Consider the following 14,981-nt stretch of genomic DNA (forward strand, 5'->3'; position numbering starts at 1 on the left):
CACCACCCGACTTGCATTCCTTCGATGATTGAACCAGTCAGATTTTGGTATTTGCTTCGATGACACTATGACTTGATGATGAGCTCGCACATGCGACTGCTTTCTGTATGCGGGGCGGTGCAATTATTACACAGCTCAAGGCAGTTATGATGCATGAGAGGGAGGATAAATAGCTGCAGATGCCTTTACGTGGTGCCCCGAGATATCCTATACCCCAGAGCACCAAACATCTACAACAATGCCCGCCAATCGAGCTGCCTATGTCGTGGCCCAAGGGAAACCGCTAGAGGTCAGAGAAGCGCCGTACACTTCACCCGGATCCAACGAAGTCGTCGTCAAGAATGCTGCTGTTGCCATCAACCCCGTGGACTGGCTACTTCCCAATGTAGTCAGCATGTTTGGCCCACACGTCAAGCTGCCATTCGTTTTCGGCGACGACTGCGCGGGCACCGTCGTCGAAGTCGGACAAGGAGTTACCAATCTCAAAGTGGGCGATCGTGTGCTTGGATTAGCTGTTAGCTTTGACAAGCGCTCCAATAAGGCTAGTGAGGGCGGATTCCAGGAGCATGTCGTGCTGAGAACAACTCTTACGACCAAGATACCGGACTGGATGTCTTTTGAGTCTGCATCGGTCATACCGCTTGGTCTAGCAACTGCTGCTTGTGGATTGTTTCTGGAGGACTTTCTGGGTCTTCAGCTTCCTACCGCCCCTGAGCCGCAGAAGCCTATCGGCAAGACTGTAATCATCTGGGGAGGAAGCACAAGTGTTGGGTATTTAAGAACATAGACCACAACTCCGCAAATGTCACTGACAAAGCCAACAGATGCAACGCCATCCAACTCGCCGTCGCTGCAGGATACGAAGTCATATCCACAGCCTCACCCAGAAACCACGAGTACCTGAAGAGCCTAGGCGCCAGCGAAGTCTTCGACTACAACAGTCCCACCGTAGTGCAAGACATCGTAAGCACCATGAACAACAAACACCGCATCTCTGCCGGCGCATATGCCATCGGCGTTGGCTCCCTCCACGCCTGCATCGACATTCTCAGCAAGACCAAAGGCAAAAAGTTTGTTGCTCAAGTCAGCCACGACATCCCCATGAAAGACTTTCCGACCAGACTCCCCACCTTGATGTGGTTGATGGGAAGCAGCTTTATCAGCTGGAAACTCAAGAGTTTCACCAAGAGTGTTGGGTATAAGTTTGTCTGGGCAACAGATGTCATGGCTAATAAACTTGGTGCGGAGATGTATGAGAAATTCTTGCCTGTCGCTTTGAAGGAGAAGTCGTTCGTGCCGGCTCCGGAGTTTCAGGTGGCTGGGAAAGGGCTTGAGGGGATTGAGGATGCGTTTGCGGTTGCGAAGAAGGGTGTTAGTGCGAAGAAGATTGTTGTTAGCTTATAATTCTTGTCCAGAGCTGGCGTGTCTATGAGATATGAGTGCGATAGCATATCAGGTCTCACGAGGACCACTCCCAGATTTACTCAAGTTACCTTCCTTGGTTGTCCCTCAAACCAAGTCTTGGCGTGCGTTACGAAGTGCATAGTCACTCTGACGCGCCAGGATGACCTTTGATTCTTCCGAACAGCAACATCATGTTGCACACGAGCGCAGCTTCGGACATTGGTTTTGGCGATGTAGGCGCTGAATTGTTCAAGTGCAACGAGAAATCTAGGGAAGATGAGGTGCCACAGTGAAGCAGGAAATCAAGAGCGCCGGCCCCAACTCCGACAGGAAGTGGGCCCATACGTCACGACAGCAAGAGTCGAGATCTTGGTTCATCAGTCAAGGACGAACTCTCCTACTCCTAGTCACCGTTACTTGCGGACAGTTCCAGACTGTGCGATCGTCAAATACACCCGTTGATCAGCCTCTGTATCTGCGTTGGTCGACACATTTGCCAAAGACAACAATGGCTAAGGACAACGCTCAGCAGGACCTTCCCGCATGGTTCGAGGAAACACGCAAGAAGGGTGTCAGTGTGGCAGGAAACACGCTCTTTACCATCTTGAAATTGGCAGACCTACCTCTACAGTACTATCTACTATCATCCGGCCTAGGGCTGAAAGTCGTGCACAAGCTGGGCGGTGCAACCATCTCGGGTGCAATCACTTCGCCAACCACGGCCATTGGCCTCTCACCATACCACTCCCTTGTGTTTGGCCTCGCTGTCGGCAGTGCTGCTAAGCAAATCTATTGGTGCCTGGGTGTGGCAGACAACAAATTCGACCCTGGCTTTTCCACCATGATTGCCGCTTACAACACCGTGCTGAACACGCTCAACACTCTGCTCACGCTCTGGGCTGTCACATCTAATAGTCCTTCGATTTCTGGCACATGGACCGAGTTATGTACAAGCCGCCCGAGTGTTGCAATTGGTGCCGGACTATATGGGCTTGGAATTTTCACCGAGTGGTGGTGTGAAGTGCAGCGCAAGCGGTACAAGCAGAACCCGGCCAACAAGGGCAAGCTCTGTACCGAGGGCCTGTTTGGTCTGGCGCGTAACATCAACTATGGCGGTTACACTCTGTGGAGAGCTGGCTACAGTATTGTTTGCGCTGGACTCCCATGGGGTGCATTTATGTTCGTCTTCCTGGCCGGTGACTTCTCTCAGAGAGCTATACCTCTGTTGGAGACATACTTGGCGAGAAAGGTGAGACTGCCCTTCGAATTCAAAGCATGGCATGTGAGCTGACATGAACATAGTACGGAGAGCACTGGAAAGCGGTTCAGAAGGAGGTGCCATACAAGCTGTTTCCTTACATCTATTGAGAAGAAGTACCCAGGATCGGGACGTGGGGACGAGTTGGTTCCAAGAGAATCTTTCGGCCTGTTCTAGTGACTGAGTCGTTGAATTGTGTTCATGAACCATGAGGCATCCGAAGGGGCACAGCCATGTGCGGCGGCTTGCAGCCAAAACTTCAGACTCAAATTCGTCAGCAGAGAAGACTGTGCCTGATCCACGCAAGCAGCGATTTCTGCGGCTGCTTTGTTGCATTCGTCCATAAACCTCAACCGGTATCCTTCCCAAGACTCCATGATGATATTGTTGATGACGATCAAACTTGCGTAGTGTGAGCAATACAAGATCAAACTTTGCAGCTCGGAGAACTTGTAAGCATATCCATACAAAGATCCGCTATTCACACAGCTCGGCGGAAATGCATCAAGTGATCCTTTAGACAACACCCAGGTATGAAAACAGCAAACCATCTGTTCACGGAGAGCTAGTGCTTTGGTGTGCAGCTTTTGAGGGGAAGACTGATCAGCGGTCTTATTCCTGATGTCGTGCAAAAGTCCAGGAAGCTTGACGTGGCATCTGAACATCATCTCTGGCGGCTCTTGGGCCTGCTCGTCTTGTAAAATCCAGTCGGCCTCTGCCAGAAAGCATGCAGTCCCCGAGATGATGGCATCGCTAACCTTTCCAGACACGGTACGGTAAGTCACACGAATTGGTGAAAGATGACTGAGACATACCAAGTAATTCCGCATTGCCATATAACAGATCTTGTCAAAGCCTTTGGTGTACACGGCGGGACCTCGAATCTTCATGATACTAGCGACTCCGCCCGCATGCTGTATCCATGCCTGACGAGAAGAGGGACGAAGAAGCTGTCTCTGCATCAGAGATCCAGAAGAGAGATTGGATGCACAACTCATACCTCGTAAAAAGCTAGCAGCATTGCTGCGCTCTGAATATTCGCAAAGGCTTGATTGCCACGTGAGATCACGCTCTGCATTTTCTTCAGTGCAGATGTATAGTTGGATTGCGCTACAATCATTACATCCTGTGCGCCTGTAGTGATGCCGAGACATAGTAATGAGAGTGCTCGAGCCGAGGACCGCAGTAAGGTATCGCTTTCTGCCCGTGTGATAACCTCTTGGAGCCATATTCTAGTGTAGCGCTGTGACGGGAGAAGGACTTGCCACTCTGGTGATATGGCGACTATCATTGTCGACACGACCTGATTTGTAAATATGCTCACAACGCTTGGTGACGTGGAGAACAGCTTATCTGTAATGAGAGATTTCGAGCCCTTGGAACAATTCGTGCTACTCCGTCGTACCATGTGATCTTTCTGCTCAAGACTTGACTTGAAACTGTTTGTCCTCGATCCATCGGCATCGTAGTGTTTGAGAATAATCTCCTTGTGATAGCCTGGGCAACGACGTCCGGACTTTTGACATCGTGTACACTCCGGCCGGACCTCATCGCACTGCAGATACATGCGTTAGTTGGTAGATCTTAGAAGCGTCTTTCGTCTCTAAATTACCTTGACATGCTTAGAGAGACAGGCTGCGCAGCCTTTCGACCTTGGTACACAGACCATATGAGATTTATGTCAGGTAGCGTAGATGGCGAAGTTGCCAACTAGCACGACAGCTTGAGCCAGATCCTCTGATTGCCTGTTAGCATCTTGCGTTGCTTGCTGCTGTTTCTGGTAAGCCGAGTGGAGACGAGCTGGCAATTTAGAGTTTGGCGCCATCTTCAGGGACAGCAGACAGCCATGGATTATCTAGTGACAAGCTTTCGCGCCGCCGGCTCGAGAGAACACAGGGATCTGTAGGGAATATAACGGATGATGGAATGAAGGTTCAAGTCGACATCTACTGAGAACAGATGATCCTGGCGTTCATTGCAGAGGCAGAACTCCAATACTGTATGCGCGCGTGGATATCTGTAAATAGCAATGCCGTGCTAGGAGAAGCATGAGCAGACATCTCGAGTAGCACATGAGATGGCTCAGCGGAATGGGATTCGGCTAAACCGGACCGCAGCTTCTTACCCTTTTTGTCATGTTGCCATGTCGCTCTTCGAACCATGGGAAACGTGGTGTAGCACGTTCTCCCTGGTGAACGCGGCTTTAAACTGATCAAATCTGTATTCTGATGCGACAGGCAATGTGTAGTAGCTGTCAAGCCAGCGCAGCATGCTACTCCTTCGGTCCTAGTACTATCTGTGTCTGTACCATGACCATTATGGTTCATCAACCTCAAGTGAATATATAAAGAGACAGCTGAGCATCATTTGAACCTCGCTGTCAACTTCTACTCAAACACCTGATCTTTTTGAGATATATTTTCCGGGCACAATACCGTCGATGGAGGACTCGAATCAGTTACAGTCGGGCCACACCAATAAGGAATACATCGACCTGATCGAGCAGTTGCGAAAAGAGGATACAGCCAGCCATCGTGACAGCGGCAAAGGAAAGGCTTCTTTTGGAATCGACTCGCCGATGGGCCTCATGTCTTCATTTGTGTTTGCACCAGTATATTTGTACGCAACAGTCAAGGGCAAGCATACCTTCTGGGACCAAGCTCTCTCCTCTTTACCAGACAAGATCTTCTATGGTCCAAGTCTAGACATGGGATGTGGCAGGGGCCTTGTGCTTAGCAAAGTGGCCACAAAGAAACGCAGTCTTCTCCAAACCGCTCAGATCAAGGACTGTCCAACTTACGGGATCGACATCTTCAACTCAAGCGACCAATCTGGCAATAGTCCACAAATGTTGTACAAGAATATCAAAAGCCTGGATCTCTTGGATGGTGTGGTGGCCTACGCAGCAAGCTTCACGGAACCTCTACCTTTTGCCGACAACTACTTTTCGCTCGTCACTGCAAGCTTGTCTCTACACAATGTCTCATTGGCAGGCAGAAAGTTTGCGATCCGGGAGGCTTGCAGAGTATGTAAGCCCGGAGGGGCTGTTATCATTCTGGATTTGCTTGGCTACGTGGCCGACTATGAAGCCGAGATGAAGTTGAATGGATGGATGGTGGTGGAGAGGAGATTCGCAGGTCTTGGTGTGGTGTTTGGTTCATGGCCTACACAGGTGTTGCTTGCCTACAAACCTGTCATGTAGATGGTCACGAATTGACCTCCTGCCCACATCAGCGAAGGACTTGTCGCTACCAGTATTTCATGTGTCAATCGCGACCACCAAGCCAGAGCAACTTCTTCTTTGTGCGCTACTTTTCCATGTTCGAGCCCATCGTATTCACAAGTGATGCTGCCTGAATTGACTAGATCCGGAGCTGCACGGTTAAACTGGTCCGAAACCAATCAGAGGCGGTCAACGGGAAGGTAATACGACCACCTGCAGGAACCGCTCAAGGGACTCTTGGTCTGCTGAAGACCATGACATGCTATGTATGACGGAGTTGGTGTCGTCCTTGTCTAGGACAGGCCGGTATGATGTATTCAAAGATGGAAAAAGCAGCGGACAAAATGAAAGTGATTTCGAAACGGTTGTCGCAATAGCAGGAAGAAAAGTGAAACAAAGACAGTTATTAGACGCAAATCATGCCAAAGGGAGCGTGATGCGGGCACGTTTCCCAAACACACACGCCACGGGTGCTGCCCCGCTATCGTACGTAGGTACCCTCATACAACACCCTGTCGCGATAGCCTCTATCTTTTGTTCATATTGCCTGTAGCCCGACGCCCTCCTTGACTCATCCCGTACACCTTCTGATCAGCCCACACACATACCGCTCCATTTTCTTCCAACAAACACATACAAAGCTACACCGAGTCAGACCACGAAAGTGCCGCTTGCAAGTTGGAGCGCAACCAAATCTCCGAGTACATCCGTCGGCAGTACTACGCTCTATTATTGCAATTTTCCTTCCCTTATCTCACAACACTCTCCGCGCGGCTCCTTCTTTCCACTCTGTGACATTTGCAGCCATGGACTCTACCACTATACAAGCTCCGCCCAAACCAAACCCGCACCAAGACAGCGGCCGCCTTCCGCATGACTACCACATCGACATGGAGCAGAGCAACGAGCCCTTGATGCTCAAGGATGAGAACTGGGACCTCTACTCGGTCTCAGCTATCGCCGCTGTGCAGATGCTGGCCCAGGCACTGCAGTCGCTATCCAATATCACCGGCGATGTCGCGTGCACAACCCCCGTATACCAAAGACAACACATGTTCAAGCCGCAACCGACCATCCACGAGGGCTCAAATCCGCCATCCCCCGACTCGATAACACCGCCCGCCCACACACCCGAGTTGGAAGGCTCACCGACACTTGCCCCTCACCACTGCGTACCCGTCCACCACATTGGCGCCCCCGAGGCCAAACGCGACGAGCCCATCGCTCCGCCAGCAGACTACCAGCCCGAGCCAGACATCGCCGAAGCCAACGCCCTACAGCTTGCTGCTGTCTCGCGACGCTTTTTCCTCAAGGCTGCTCCGCCCTTTTCCATTACCGACTACCTCCTTCGCATCCACAAGTTCAGCCCGCACTCGCCCGGTGTCTACTTGGCTGCCGCCTCGTACATCCATCGCCTCTGTGTCGTTGAGACCATGGTACCAGCCACTCCTCGTACAGTACATCGCTTAGCTCTGGCCGCCATCCGAATAGCCAGCAAATCGCTCGAAGACAACAAATGGACGCAGGAGCGCATTGCCCGCTTGGGCGGGATAAGCACAAATGAGCTTAGAAAGCTCGAGATCAGTTTCTGCTATCTGCTCAACTTTGACCTTTTCCTACGGCCCGAGGATCTGCAGCGTTCCATGTGGTTGCTGCAGAGCACCGCTCGTCAAGGTCTGTCTGTCAGGCGACGCCTCAGTGAAGGCTTCATCATGCGACTCCCGTCCAGACTGTTACCCGAAGCTGCTATTGGAGCATGATTACGACCACTTTGAAGAATGAATTATGCCTTTGTTAACGACCGTTTCGAGATGATGAAAGAGCAAAATATGGATCAACAGAGCATTTGGCGTTGGATTATGGTTGCAACACTTTTTTTTCTTTAATTCGGGGCTGTCTGGCGTTTCTGGCACGAGTTGTACATATCCGCTAGGCAGGCAGCCTTGTGAACATCTATTCATGGATGTATCTTTTTTTCGACCTTGTCTATACCAGAGTTAGGGTACTTTTTTATGGTGGTGGAATGGCGACAATGACCAACAATTCACAGAAACCTTCTCATTCTCTGGCTCCATCCTGATGCTTGTGACAACATCATTTGTTTGGTCAGCAGCCACGAGTGGCTCATACAACATGATGAAGTGTCGTGTTCAGCCATTGGTCAGCACTTGCAAGTATGCAGTATGGCCGGGTACCTCGCTTGGCCACGGTTGCTTGCTCTGTTCTGCATCCTCCGCCTCGCTTGCCAGGAAACAGCATGGACGGTCAGCCACCTCGGTCTCTTTCACAAGGCCACAAGGCCGAAAGAACGAGAGCCTCTATGATGTATACAGAATACATTGCGTGAAATAGTCAACAGCTGAACAACGAGGCTGTGTTTTGCTATCAAAAAGTACGACTTGTTCATCGTTGCTTTTGAGAAAGACAGCCCAGCACAGCCTCAGGCTGCCAGCCTTCGGACACGAATATGGGGCCACCCCGCGAGCTGGCCAGCATACTGCGCACTTTGCTGTTTGACATCTGCACTTTCGCTGCTGCACTCCGTATGTCAGGTAAGTATGTCAATCCCATCCACGGTCGGTCAGGTCAGCAAGCTATTATCCAAACAAACGAAAGTTCGGAAGCAAGAAATGGGTTTGGACGAAGGGAAACGCGAGACGGACCGCTGCGCTGCCGCGCTCGGGATCATCACCGAAACGCACAGCCCTGAAGCGCACGCGACGTCCGCAGCCTGTGTAAGGACAGCCCTTCCGGCGGCGCTTCCCCTTCTGGCGTAAGCAATCAAGGTCATTTCTTATTCCTGACCGATGCTGTCATCCACACACCTCCATGCACACCATGCACACACCAGATCGTGCCAAGCCCACGGGGTCCTCGTCAAATGACCGGATTTTTTGTTGCTGTCTCTCTGCCCTGCTGCGCCTGCGAATACCTGGTAAGGTGTTCTAAGCGAGGATTGCCTGACACCAGCGTGTTGGAAGTCAGGATTTCAAAACAACAGTGCAGATGATTCGAGATAAAACAGAGAGGCAGCAGCAAAGTAGCAGAGCATGTACATTGAAACATCGCGCATAACGATAGGTGATCAGAGGTGCGAGCCAGCGTGTGCGCGTCTGCAAATGCGCGTGGGACGTGGGCGTTACCATATCGTCGGGTCCCCAGTAGATCTTCTTTGACGAATGGATACTCGTTCTGTCAAATCGGCGTTTATGATGGAAGCTCAAAAAGCAATGGAATCATTGGTATGCCATTTCGAGTTTGAACTAGTCTGCTGCATGGCGGAGAGCCGTGCAAAGAGAGGCAGGCAGGCAGGCAGACGAACAGAACAGTCGTGGACCAGGCAACAACCAACACCCTCTGCATCTTCTTACCAAACTCGCCGTGACGAGTCGCGACCTTTACCGCTCCCTTGTCCTTGCCCCTTTGCACTTCTGAAGTCACGTCAAAGTCTACGAAACGAGGCGATATCGAATAGATTGCAAGATTCAACACCGCGGCGGTGTTTTCTCGAAACCCGGTGTCGTGGGGCTTTGCAGCGAGTTGTTGTTGGTGGAGGCGCACGTCTGCCTTCCCCTTCGTTCCCGCTGCAGCAGCTGTAGCCTTACGCCCACCCGTCCACATGAGCCACTAGAATAGTACCCTTTTGATTCTATTACCTATGATGATAGCTCTGGCAAGCAAGAATAAAAAGCGATCACTGCACAGCGGATCAGTGCATCAAGTATCTGACCTGCAGTCCAAGCTCTGCTCTGCTTGTTCGTTTTCTTTGACCTTTGACTTGCACTTTTCTTTCTTTCTGAACTCTTACGACTGAAACATCTTGGACTTGTGCCTGATCCGCGTGGGGCACACTTGGTCTGAGACATTTTGCTACAACATACACGAGACCTTTTACTTTGCACTTGACGTGGACAACTCGAATCTCTTTGCATCTTTTGTTCTTTTCTCTTCCCAAGGCAAGGCAACGACTTGTTTCTTGAACAACAGAACAAGGCCAAAGAAGGACTTCTTCAACACCGCCGCCGCTTGAGACAGACTATACGCTGACTGCCACCGGCGACACAACCTCTCCTGGGCTTCTCCATTTGACCTTCCTGTCGGTCCATCCGGGCCACTCGACTAGGAAAGGTTGCAACACATCTCCTGCAAGGGAGCCAAGAGAATCTTCGCAGCCATGTGTCTGATCAAGAGAGTAACGACTCTCCGTTCAGATGGCCACTCAGACAACAAGGATAAAGTCTTCTACTGCAACAAGTCCAACGGGATCCGACCATGCGATGACGCAAGAATAGAGACCTCAGAACGCGGACCTGGAAAATCCTCACAAGTGGCACTCCGTCCGGCGACATCGACAAACAATGAAGTCGTGCTGCACCAAGACGTCTCTCCGCGACGGCAGGAACCCAGGCCTGAACGTCGCTACTCCAGTGAGGTTGGTGTCAGGTTACGAGGTTGGTTTAGATCGCCAGAATTCAGTATCCGGAGGCTCGATGATGGTGGATCTGAACCACGCAGGAGACGTCGAGGTGATGAGGGGTGGCCTTCAGGGGAGATGATGCCCGAGGCTCCCATGCCACCACCTCCACACGTGCATCACTCCCTCACGCGCAGAGGATCACCCCCACCTACTATGCCGCCTACCATCGTAGCACCACCACATCGGCCCACACCTCCTCAGGGGCCAAGTGGTGCTGCTGTCACGTTTACTACCAAAGACACCGCTCCATCGTCCTCAGGCGCACCGAGCAGGGTTTCATCGTCCAGAAGCAAAGACGCTCGCAAAGCAGTGCAGGACCTGCCGCAGCAAATCGTCTCTATCCCTGCTCCATCTGTGACGAGCAACAGATCCCATCGCTCGACAGCTGGCCTGACACGACTGCGCTTGGACTCCAAAACACATTTCCGCGACTCAGCTTATGGTTCGAGCAACATATCACCAATCGACGCACCGAAAACGGATACCATGTCCGAGACCCGCAGCAACACTACATCAGAGGGCAGCGCAAATCAACGATTCAACTACGCCAACGACAAAGCAGTGGTCAGAACAGGCAACCATGAGACTGATGATGAAGATATAAAGTCGAATTCGTCAAGGAGTCGTAAGGGTTATCGTATAATCAGGCGTGCAAGAAGGAATGATGATCCAGAACAAACAGACCGCAATATGCAGGAAGACATGAGAGCAGCCGAGGATTATCAGAGCCGTACGAGCGAGCAGGGTGAAGGCTCGATCAGCGGATCGGTCGAGTCCATGTCGGGAACGAGAAGAAGGCGACACAGGCGGCGTAGATCAGACGAGTGATTTCTTTTTGATACCCAATTTTGCGCCGAAATCCGTCTTTTTCTTTGGTTTGCGGGTGAAGGTTGGGACGGGTGGTGGACCCATGGAGCCATTTGTAGTCGTTGTAGCAGTAGTCGATGTAGGAGCGGTACCAGTCCCTTCTTCCTCTTGGTCTTCAACCAGTCTTCTGACCTTTTCACCCGTGCCTGCCAGGAAGGCCAGTCTTGCTGCTTCAGCATCCTCTGCTTCCTGTCTTTCTCTTTCATCGTCAACCTTATCCGCAACCGTAACTTCTGCTCCTTCTTTGGCAGTGCGTTCATTGCGGGCGTTACGAGTGCGGATCTCGTCCAGAGCGTCAGCAATTTGCATCTCGGTTTTCGCATCCAGCGTCTTTGTTTCAAGCTCCTTCATGGCGTCGCGCTCGGCTTCTTCGCGCTCCAGTCTGTCCAGCCTTTCTTCTTCCGTCTCTTCTGCAAGCTTGGCCTCTCTCCAGGGTTCGAAGTTGCGTTTGGCGCCCTTCTCTGCTTCATAGTCCATGTTTTTGGGGTCGGTCTTGAAGGTGATTTCCTGGGAGCAGCGGGTGCATTTGATGTAGAAGCGGTAAATGGTGATGGCGTAGTATTTTTCATCCGTCGTTTCTTTACGGGCGTTGAATTTGCGACCCTTGTAGATGAACTCTCCGCAGGCGGTGCACTGTAGGTCACTGCGTTAGCTAAGTACGTATTGGTGCGATAGCGAGATCTAAAGGCTTACCTTCATCGAGTAGGGAGCCATGAGTCTGACGGTCTGCAGAAGGGGTCCAGTCTTCTTGGGCCCCTTCTGCCTGACCATCTTGGACGGATCAAAGTCCGGAGGGAAGTATTTCTGGAGCACTTTGCGTTCCGACATGGCTGCGGCTGTTGTAAGGTTGTTGTTGTGATGGAAGGAAAGAAGGCGAAGATAATCATGCGACGCTGCTGCCGCCTTGGATCGTCGGACGAGTCCTGGCGGAGGTGGCAATCACGCGGTCTGTGCTCGCTTGCGCTCTCAGCACTTGCATGTGAAGATTGTGGCTCGATGCTTCCTTCCTAATTGACATGCATGTCACAACATATACCAAGTCTTGTACAGCGTAACTACGAACGGAAATATTGGCGAAACTAAAAGCACGACACTCTGTTTACGAGCACGGCACAAAGGCTAGTCGTAGTGAAGTTGAAGGTATTCATAAAGTATTCCGTAAACATCTGTCTTTCAGGCGCAAAATCCATCATGTGGCCGTAATCGTGCAAATTGAAACAAACTCTGGTCACAAACATTCTGGTCCGCGTATGCACCGTGTCTGTCTCTACCTCGTCCATCGTTCCTGGCGGGCTGCACCCAGACATGATCCACCTAGTAGACATAGAAAGTCTGCACCTCATCCTCAGACTGTCTGAGCCTTTCGTTGCGACGCTTCATGATGATCTTGACTATCCAAGCAACAAGCGCAGTTCCAGCAGAGAAGGCAGCGCTCGAGAACATGGCAGGCTGGTACTGAGGTGCGTCCTTGGGATCCCAGAGGTAAGGCGTCCAGATGAATGAAGCGTTCATCACTGTGGTCACAATCGAAATGGCTGCTGCCTTCTTTTCAGTGCTCTGGCCACAAGTGGAACCGACCCAACCCAAGATCAACGAGTTGACCGCATAGGTACCGATGGTAAAGACGACCATGGCAAAGTACTTGACGCCAGTGTTCATCACAAGAGCACCGACAACGAAGCCAATGATGGCAACTGACTTTGAAGCAGTGATGTGCCATGTGCGTTCGTTCATTCTGCCGGAAGACCATGAGACCAGAAGCGTGGAAGCGCCAGCGATGAGGTAGGGAGGGCAGGTCAGAACAAGAGTAATGGTTCTGTCGAAACCCAGAGTCTTGACAACGGAAGGGAACTTGGAAACGTTAGAGCATGACGGAGAAGTGGGGATGAGCGAGACTTACGAAGTTCTTGAATCCATTGGCGGCCAAGTGGAGATGTGCCATGAGCGCAAAGAGCCAAACAACAGGGTCGGAACCAGCCTGTCTGAGACCAACCCAGATGCTCGTATCTCCTTTCTTCTCAACAGTATCAGCGGCAATGCGGCTGTGTGCGAGGATCCTCTCCTCAGGGGTGAGCCATCTGGTGGTCAAGGGCGTGTCTGGAAGGCAGAAGAACCCGACAACGGCAATGACGAAGGTAACTGCTCCTTGGAGGATGAACAGCCATTGCCATCCAGCCAGACCGGCCAGATCATCCATACCATGGAAGATGCCAGCTGCGATGAGTCCTGCGAAGGCTGTAGCTAAGATGTTTCCTGTATAGAGGATAGCGATACGAGTGGCAATCTCCTTGCGGTTGTAGAAGATGCTGAGGAGATAGACAGCACCAGGGTAGTAGGGTGCTTCAGTCACACCGAGGAAGCTGGAGTTCACGTCAGTCTCGGTTACATACCATATCCGGAATCATATCTTACAAGCGAACCAAGAGAAGACCAACGAAGTTATGGCAAACAGCGGTCAAGCCTGATACGACAGCCCATAGGCACATGCATGTTCCCATGTAATAGCTGGGTCTGGTTCTGGTGAGAAACATGTTCTGAGACATCTTAGTATCTACACTCTAAGCGTCTCGAGCGACAAGAGACTTACCGAAGGAATCTGTCCGAGGAGGTAACCGACGAAGAGAATGCTGACACAGGTAAGGTACTCTGTTTGTGGTTAGTACTCTGTTTGCTGATTCGAAATGGAATATATGACCTACGAGTTGGTGTCAGGTTGAGGTCCTCCTCTAGATCGTTGAGACGAGCCAGAGCAATGGCATTTCGATCCAAGTAGTTCAACCAGTACATGGACTTTGAACGAGATTACAGTCAGCAGAGTCCTATGGAACAGAAGTTGTGGTAGTCATGCAACGAGTTGGCTCGCAGGTCGAGCTCGACACCAATAGGATGGCGTCCTGACGCCGTCCCATCGTTGTCAAGTAAACATGCAAGACAGACTCGCTGGATTTGTACTTTGATCTTACGTACCCACAGCATGGGCATGATCCATCTGTCAAGCTTCTTCACAAGAGCAATCTCGGCCGGATCTGTTTTGGCTGCGACTCCAGAATAGTCCTTCTTCACTTGAGGCTTCTTGAGGTCGTCATCGTTGCCGATGTCTTCGACCATCATGATGGCTGGCTTCTCGCCAATGTCTTTCTGCATGATTGGAGAGTGGGTCGGAGGAGATGGAAGAAGATGAATTGAACTCGTACTGATCCGGAGAAGAGAGAGGCTCGAGGCAAGGATTTATATATCTGGACGAGCCCAAGAAAACCATGTTCCTCTTACGGTGCCTTGAGTTAGTCTTCCGCCCCCAGACTACCCCAGCTGTCCTCATTCCCCATACAGTTGCTCCACAAACAGACGGACACGATGCGGGGATACTGCGAGATCGTCCGTACGATTCCGATGTCAAGAAGAATGACCAAGGCGGCCAAGGAGGTTGCAAGGTAAAAACAAGCGGGACGAAGGTCGGGATTCGCGTGGTCAAGACGAGGCGTCGCTGGCATAGAAGAACTTACGATGGAAAAAGGAACGGCGGAGAACTTGGCTCCTTGGAATGCATCTTGAATATTGGTTTTGGCAAATTGACTGCCGACCACTTCTCGTATGCCCAGACAGGTCGGGTGTTATTGTGAGTTTCGCTCTGGAGCCCCGCGGCGGCTTGCTCCTCGAGAGAATAAACCTCTGCGTTTATACCTCCTCGTCGAACGGTGAATGTGGCTTCGGGGGTTGGTCCATTATCGATCTTGACCAAGACCAGATTGTTC

The 14,981-nt window shown here is 51.4% G+C and overlaps 9 protein-coding genes across 9 annotated transcripts; 6 read left to right on the forward strand and 3 right to left on the reverse strand.

The window, feature by feature from the left end:
* Window positions 1-238: 238 nt before the first annotated feature.
* M436DRAFT_46747 (zinc-binding dehydrogenase) lies at window positions 239-1,404 on the forward strand (the record flags this gene model as incomplete). The annotated part of the gene is made up of 2 exons (XM_013572109.1): window positions 239-771; window positions 825-1,404. The coding sequence occupies 2 exons, from the start codon at window positions 239-241 to the stop codon at window positions 1,402-1,404; spliced, it is 1,113 nt and encodes a 370-aa protein (XP_013427563.1).
* Window positions 1,405-1,912: 508 nt separating this feature from the next.
* On the forward strand, window positions 1,913-2,772 carry M436DRAFT_81860 (uncharacterized protein; the record flags this gene model as incomplete). The annotated part of the gene is made up of 2 exons (XM_013572336.1): window positions 1,913-2,653; window positions 2,707-2,772. The coding sequence occupies 2 exons, from the start codon at window positions 1,913-1,915 to the stop codon at window positions 2,770-2,772; spliced, it is 807 nt and encodes a 268-aa protein (XP_013427790.1).
* A 63-nt stretch (window positions 2,773-2,835) lies between these two features.
* Window positions 2,836-4,331, reverse strand: M436DRAFT_46941 (uncharacterized protein; the record flags this gene model as incomplete). Its single annotated transcript, XM_013572142.1, has 4 exons — window positions 2,836-3,420; window positions 3,478-3,612; window positions 3,663-4,217; window positions 4,275-4,331. The coding sequence occupies 4 exons, from the start codon at window positions 4,329-4,331 to the stop codon at window positions 2,836-2,838; spliced, it is 1,332 nt and encodes a 443-aa protein (XP_013427596.1).
* Window positions 4,332-5,102: 771 nt separating this feature from the next.
* On the forward strand, window positions 5,103-5,864 carry M436DRAFT_81861 (uncharacterized protein; the record flags this gene model as incomplete). The annotated part of the gene is made up of 1 exon (XM_013572337.1): window positions 5,103-5,864. One exon carries the CDS (start codon window positions 5,103-5,105, stop codon window positions 5,862-5,864), a length of 762 nt encoding a protein of 253 aa, XP_013427791.1.
* An 827-nt stretch (window positions 5,865-6,691) lies between these two features.
* M436DRAFT_45999 (cyclin-domain-containing protein) lies at window positions 6,692-7,645 on the forward strand (the record flags this gene model as incomplete). The annotated part of the gene is made up of 2 exons (XM_013571953.1): window positions 6,692-6,919; window positions 6,968-7,645. The coding sequence occupies 2 exons, from the start codon at window positions 6,692-6,694 to the stop codon at window positions 7,643-7,645; spliced, it is 906 nt and encodes a 301-aa protein (XP_013427407.1).
* Window positions 7,646-8,068: 423 nt separating this feature from the next.
* On the forward strand, window positions 8,069-8,662 carry M436DRAFT_63771 (uncharacterized protein; the record flags this gene model as incomplete). Its single annotated transcript, XM_013572195.1, has 4 exons — window positions 8,069-8,149; window positions 8,245-8,277; window positions 8,314-8,437; window positions 8,502-8,662. The coding sequence occupies 4 exons, from the start codon at window positions 8,069-8,071 to the stop codon at window positions 8,660-8,662; spliced, it is 399 nt and encodes a 132-aa protein (XP_013427649.1).
* A 1,397-nt stretch (window positions 8,663-10,059) lies between these two features.
* On the forward strand, window positions 10,060-10,946 carry M436DRAFT_63772 (uncharacterized protein; the record flags this gene model as incomplete). The annotated part of the gene is made up of 2 exons (XM_013572196.1): window positions 10,060-10,317; window positions 10,497-10,946. The coding sequence occupies 2 exons, from the start codon at window positions 10,060-10,062 to the stop codon at window positions 10,944-10,946; spliced, it is 708 nt and encodes a 235-aa protein (XP_013427650.1).
* A 232-nt stretch (window positions 10,947-11,178) lies between these two features.
* M436DRAFT_72784 (DUF572-domain-containing protein) lies at window positions 11,179-12,057 on the reverse strand (the record flags this gene model as incomplete). The annotated part of the gene is made up of 2 exons (XM_013572262.1): window positions 11,179-11,862; window positions 11,923-12,057. The coding sequence occupies 2 exons, from the start codon at window positions 12,055-12,057 to the stop codon at window positions 11,179-11,181; spliced, it is 819 nt and encodes a 272-aa protein (XP_013427716.1).
* Window positions 12,058-12,543: 486 nt separating this feature from the next.
* On the reverse strand, window positions 12,544-14,337 carry M436DRAFT_46916 (MFS general substrate transporter; the record flags this gene model as incomplete). Its single annotated transcript, XM_013572136.1, has 6 exons — window positions 12,544-13,080; window positions 13,130-13,589; window positions 13,642-13,763; window positions 13,817-13,875; window positions 13,929-14,019; window positions 14,197-14,337. The coding sequence occupies 6 exons, from the start codon at window positions 14,335-14,337 to the stop codon at window positions 12,544-12,546; spliced, it is 1,410 nt and encodes a 469-aa protein (XP_013427590.1).
* Window positions 14,338-14,981: the final 644 nt, after the last annotated feature.

Source organism: Aureobasidium namibiae (assembly GCF_000721765.1).
Source record: "Aureobasidium namibiae CBS 147.97 unplaced genomic scaffold scaffold_8, whole genome shotgun sequence".
Taxonomy (NCBI): Eukaryota; Fungi; Ascomycota; class Dothideomycetes; order Dothideales; family Saccotheciaceae; genus Aureobasidium; species Aureobasidium namibiae.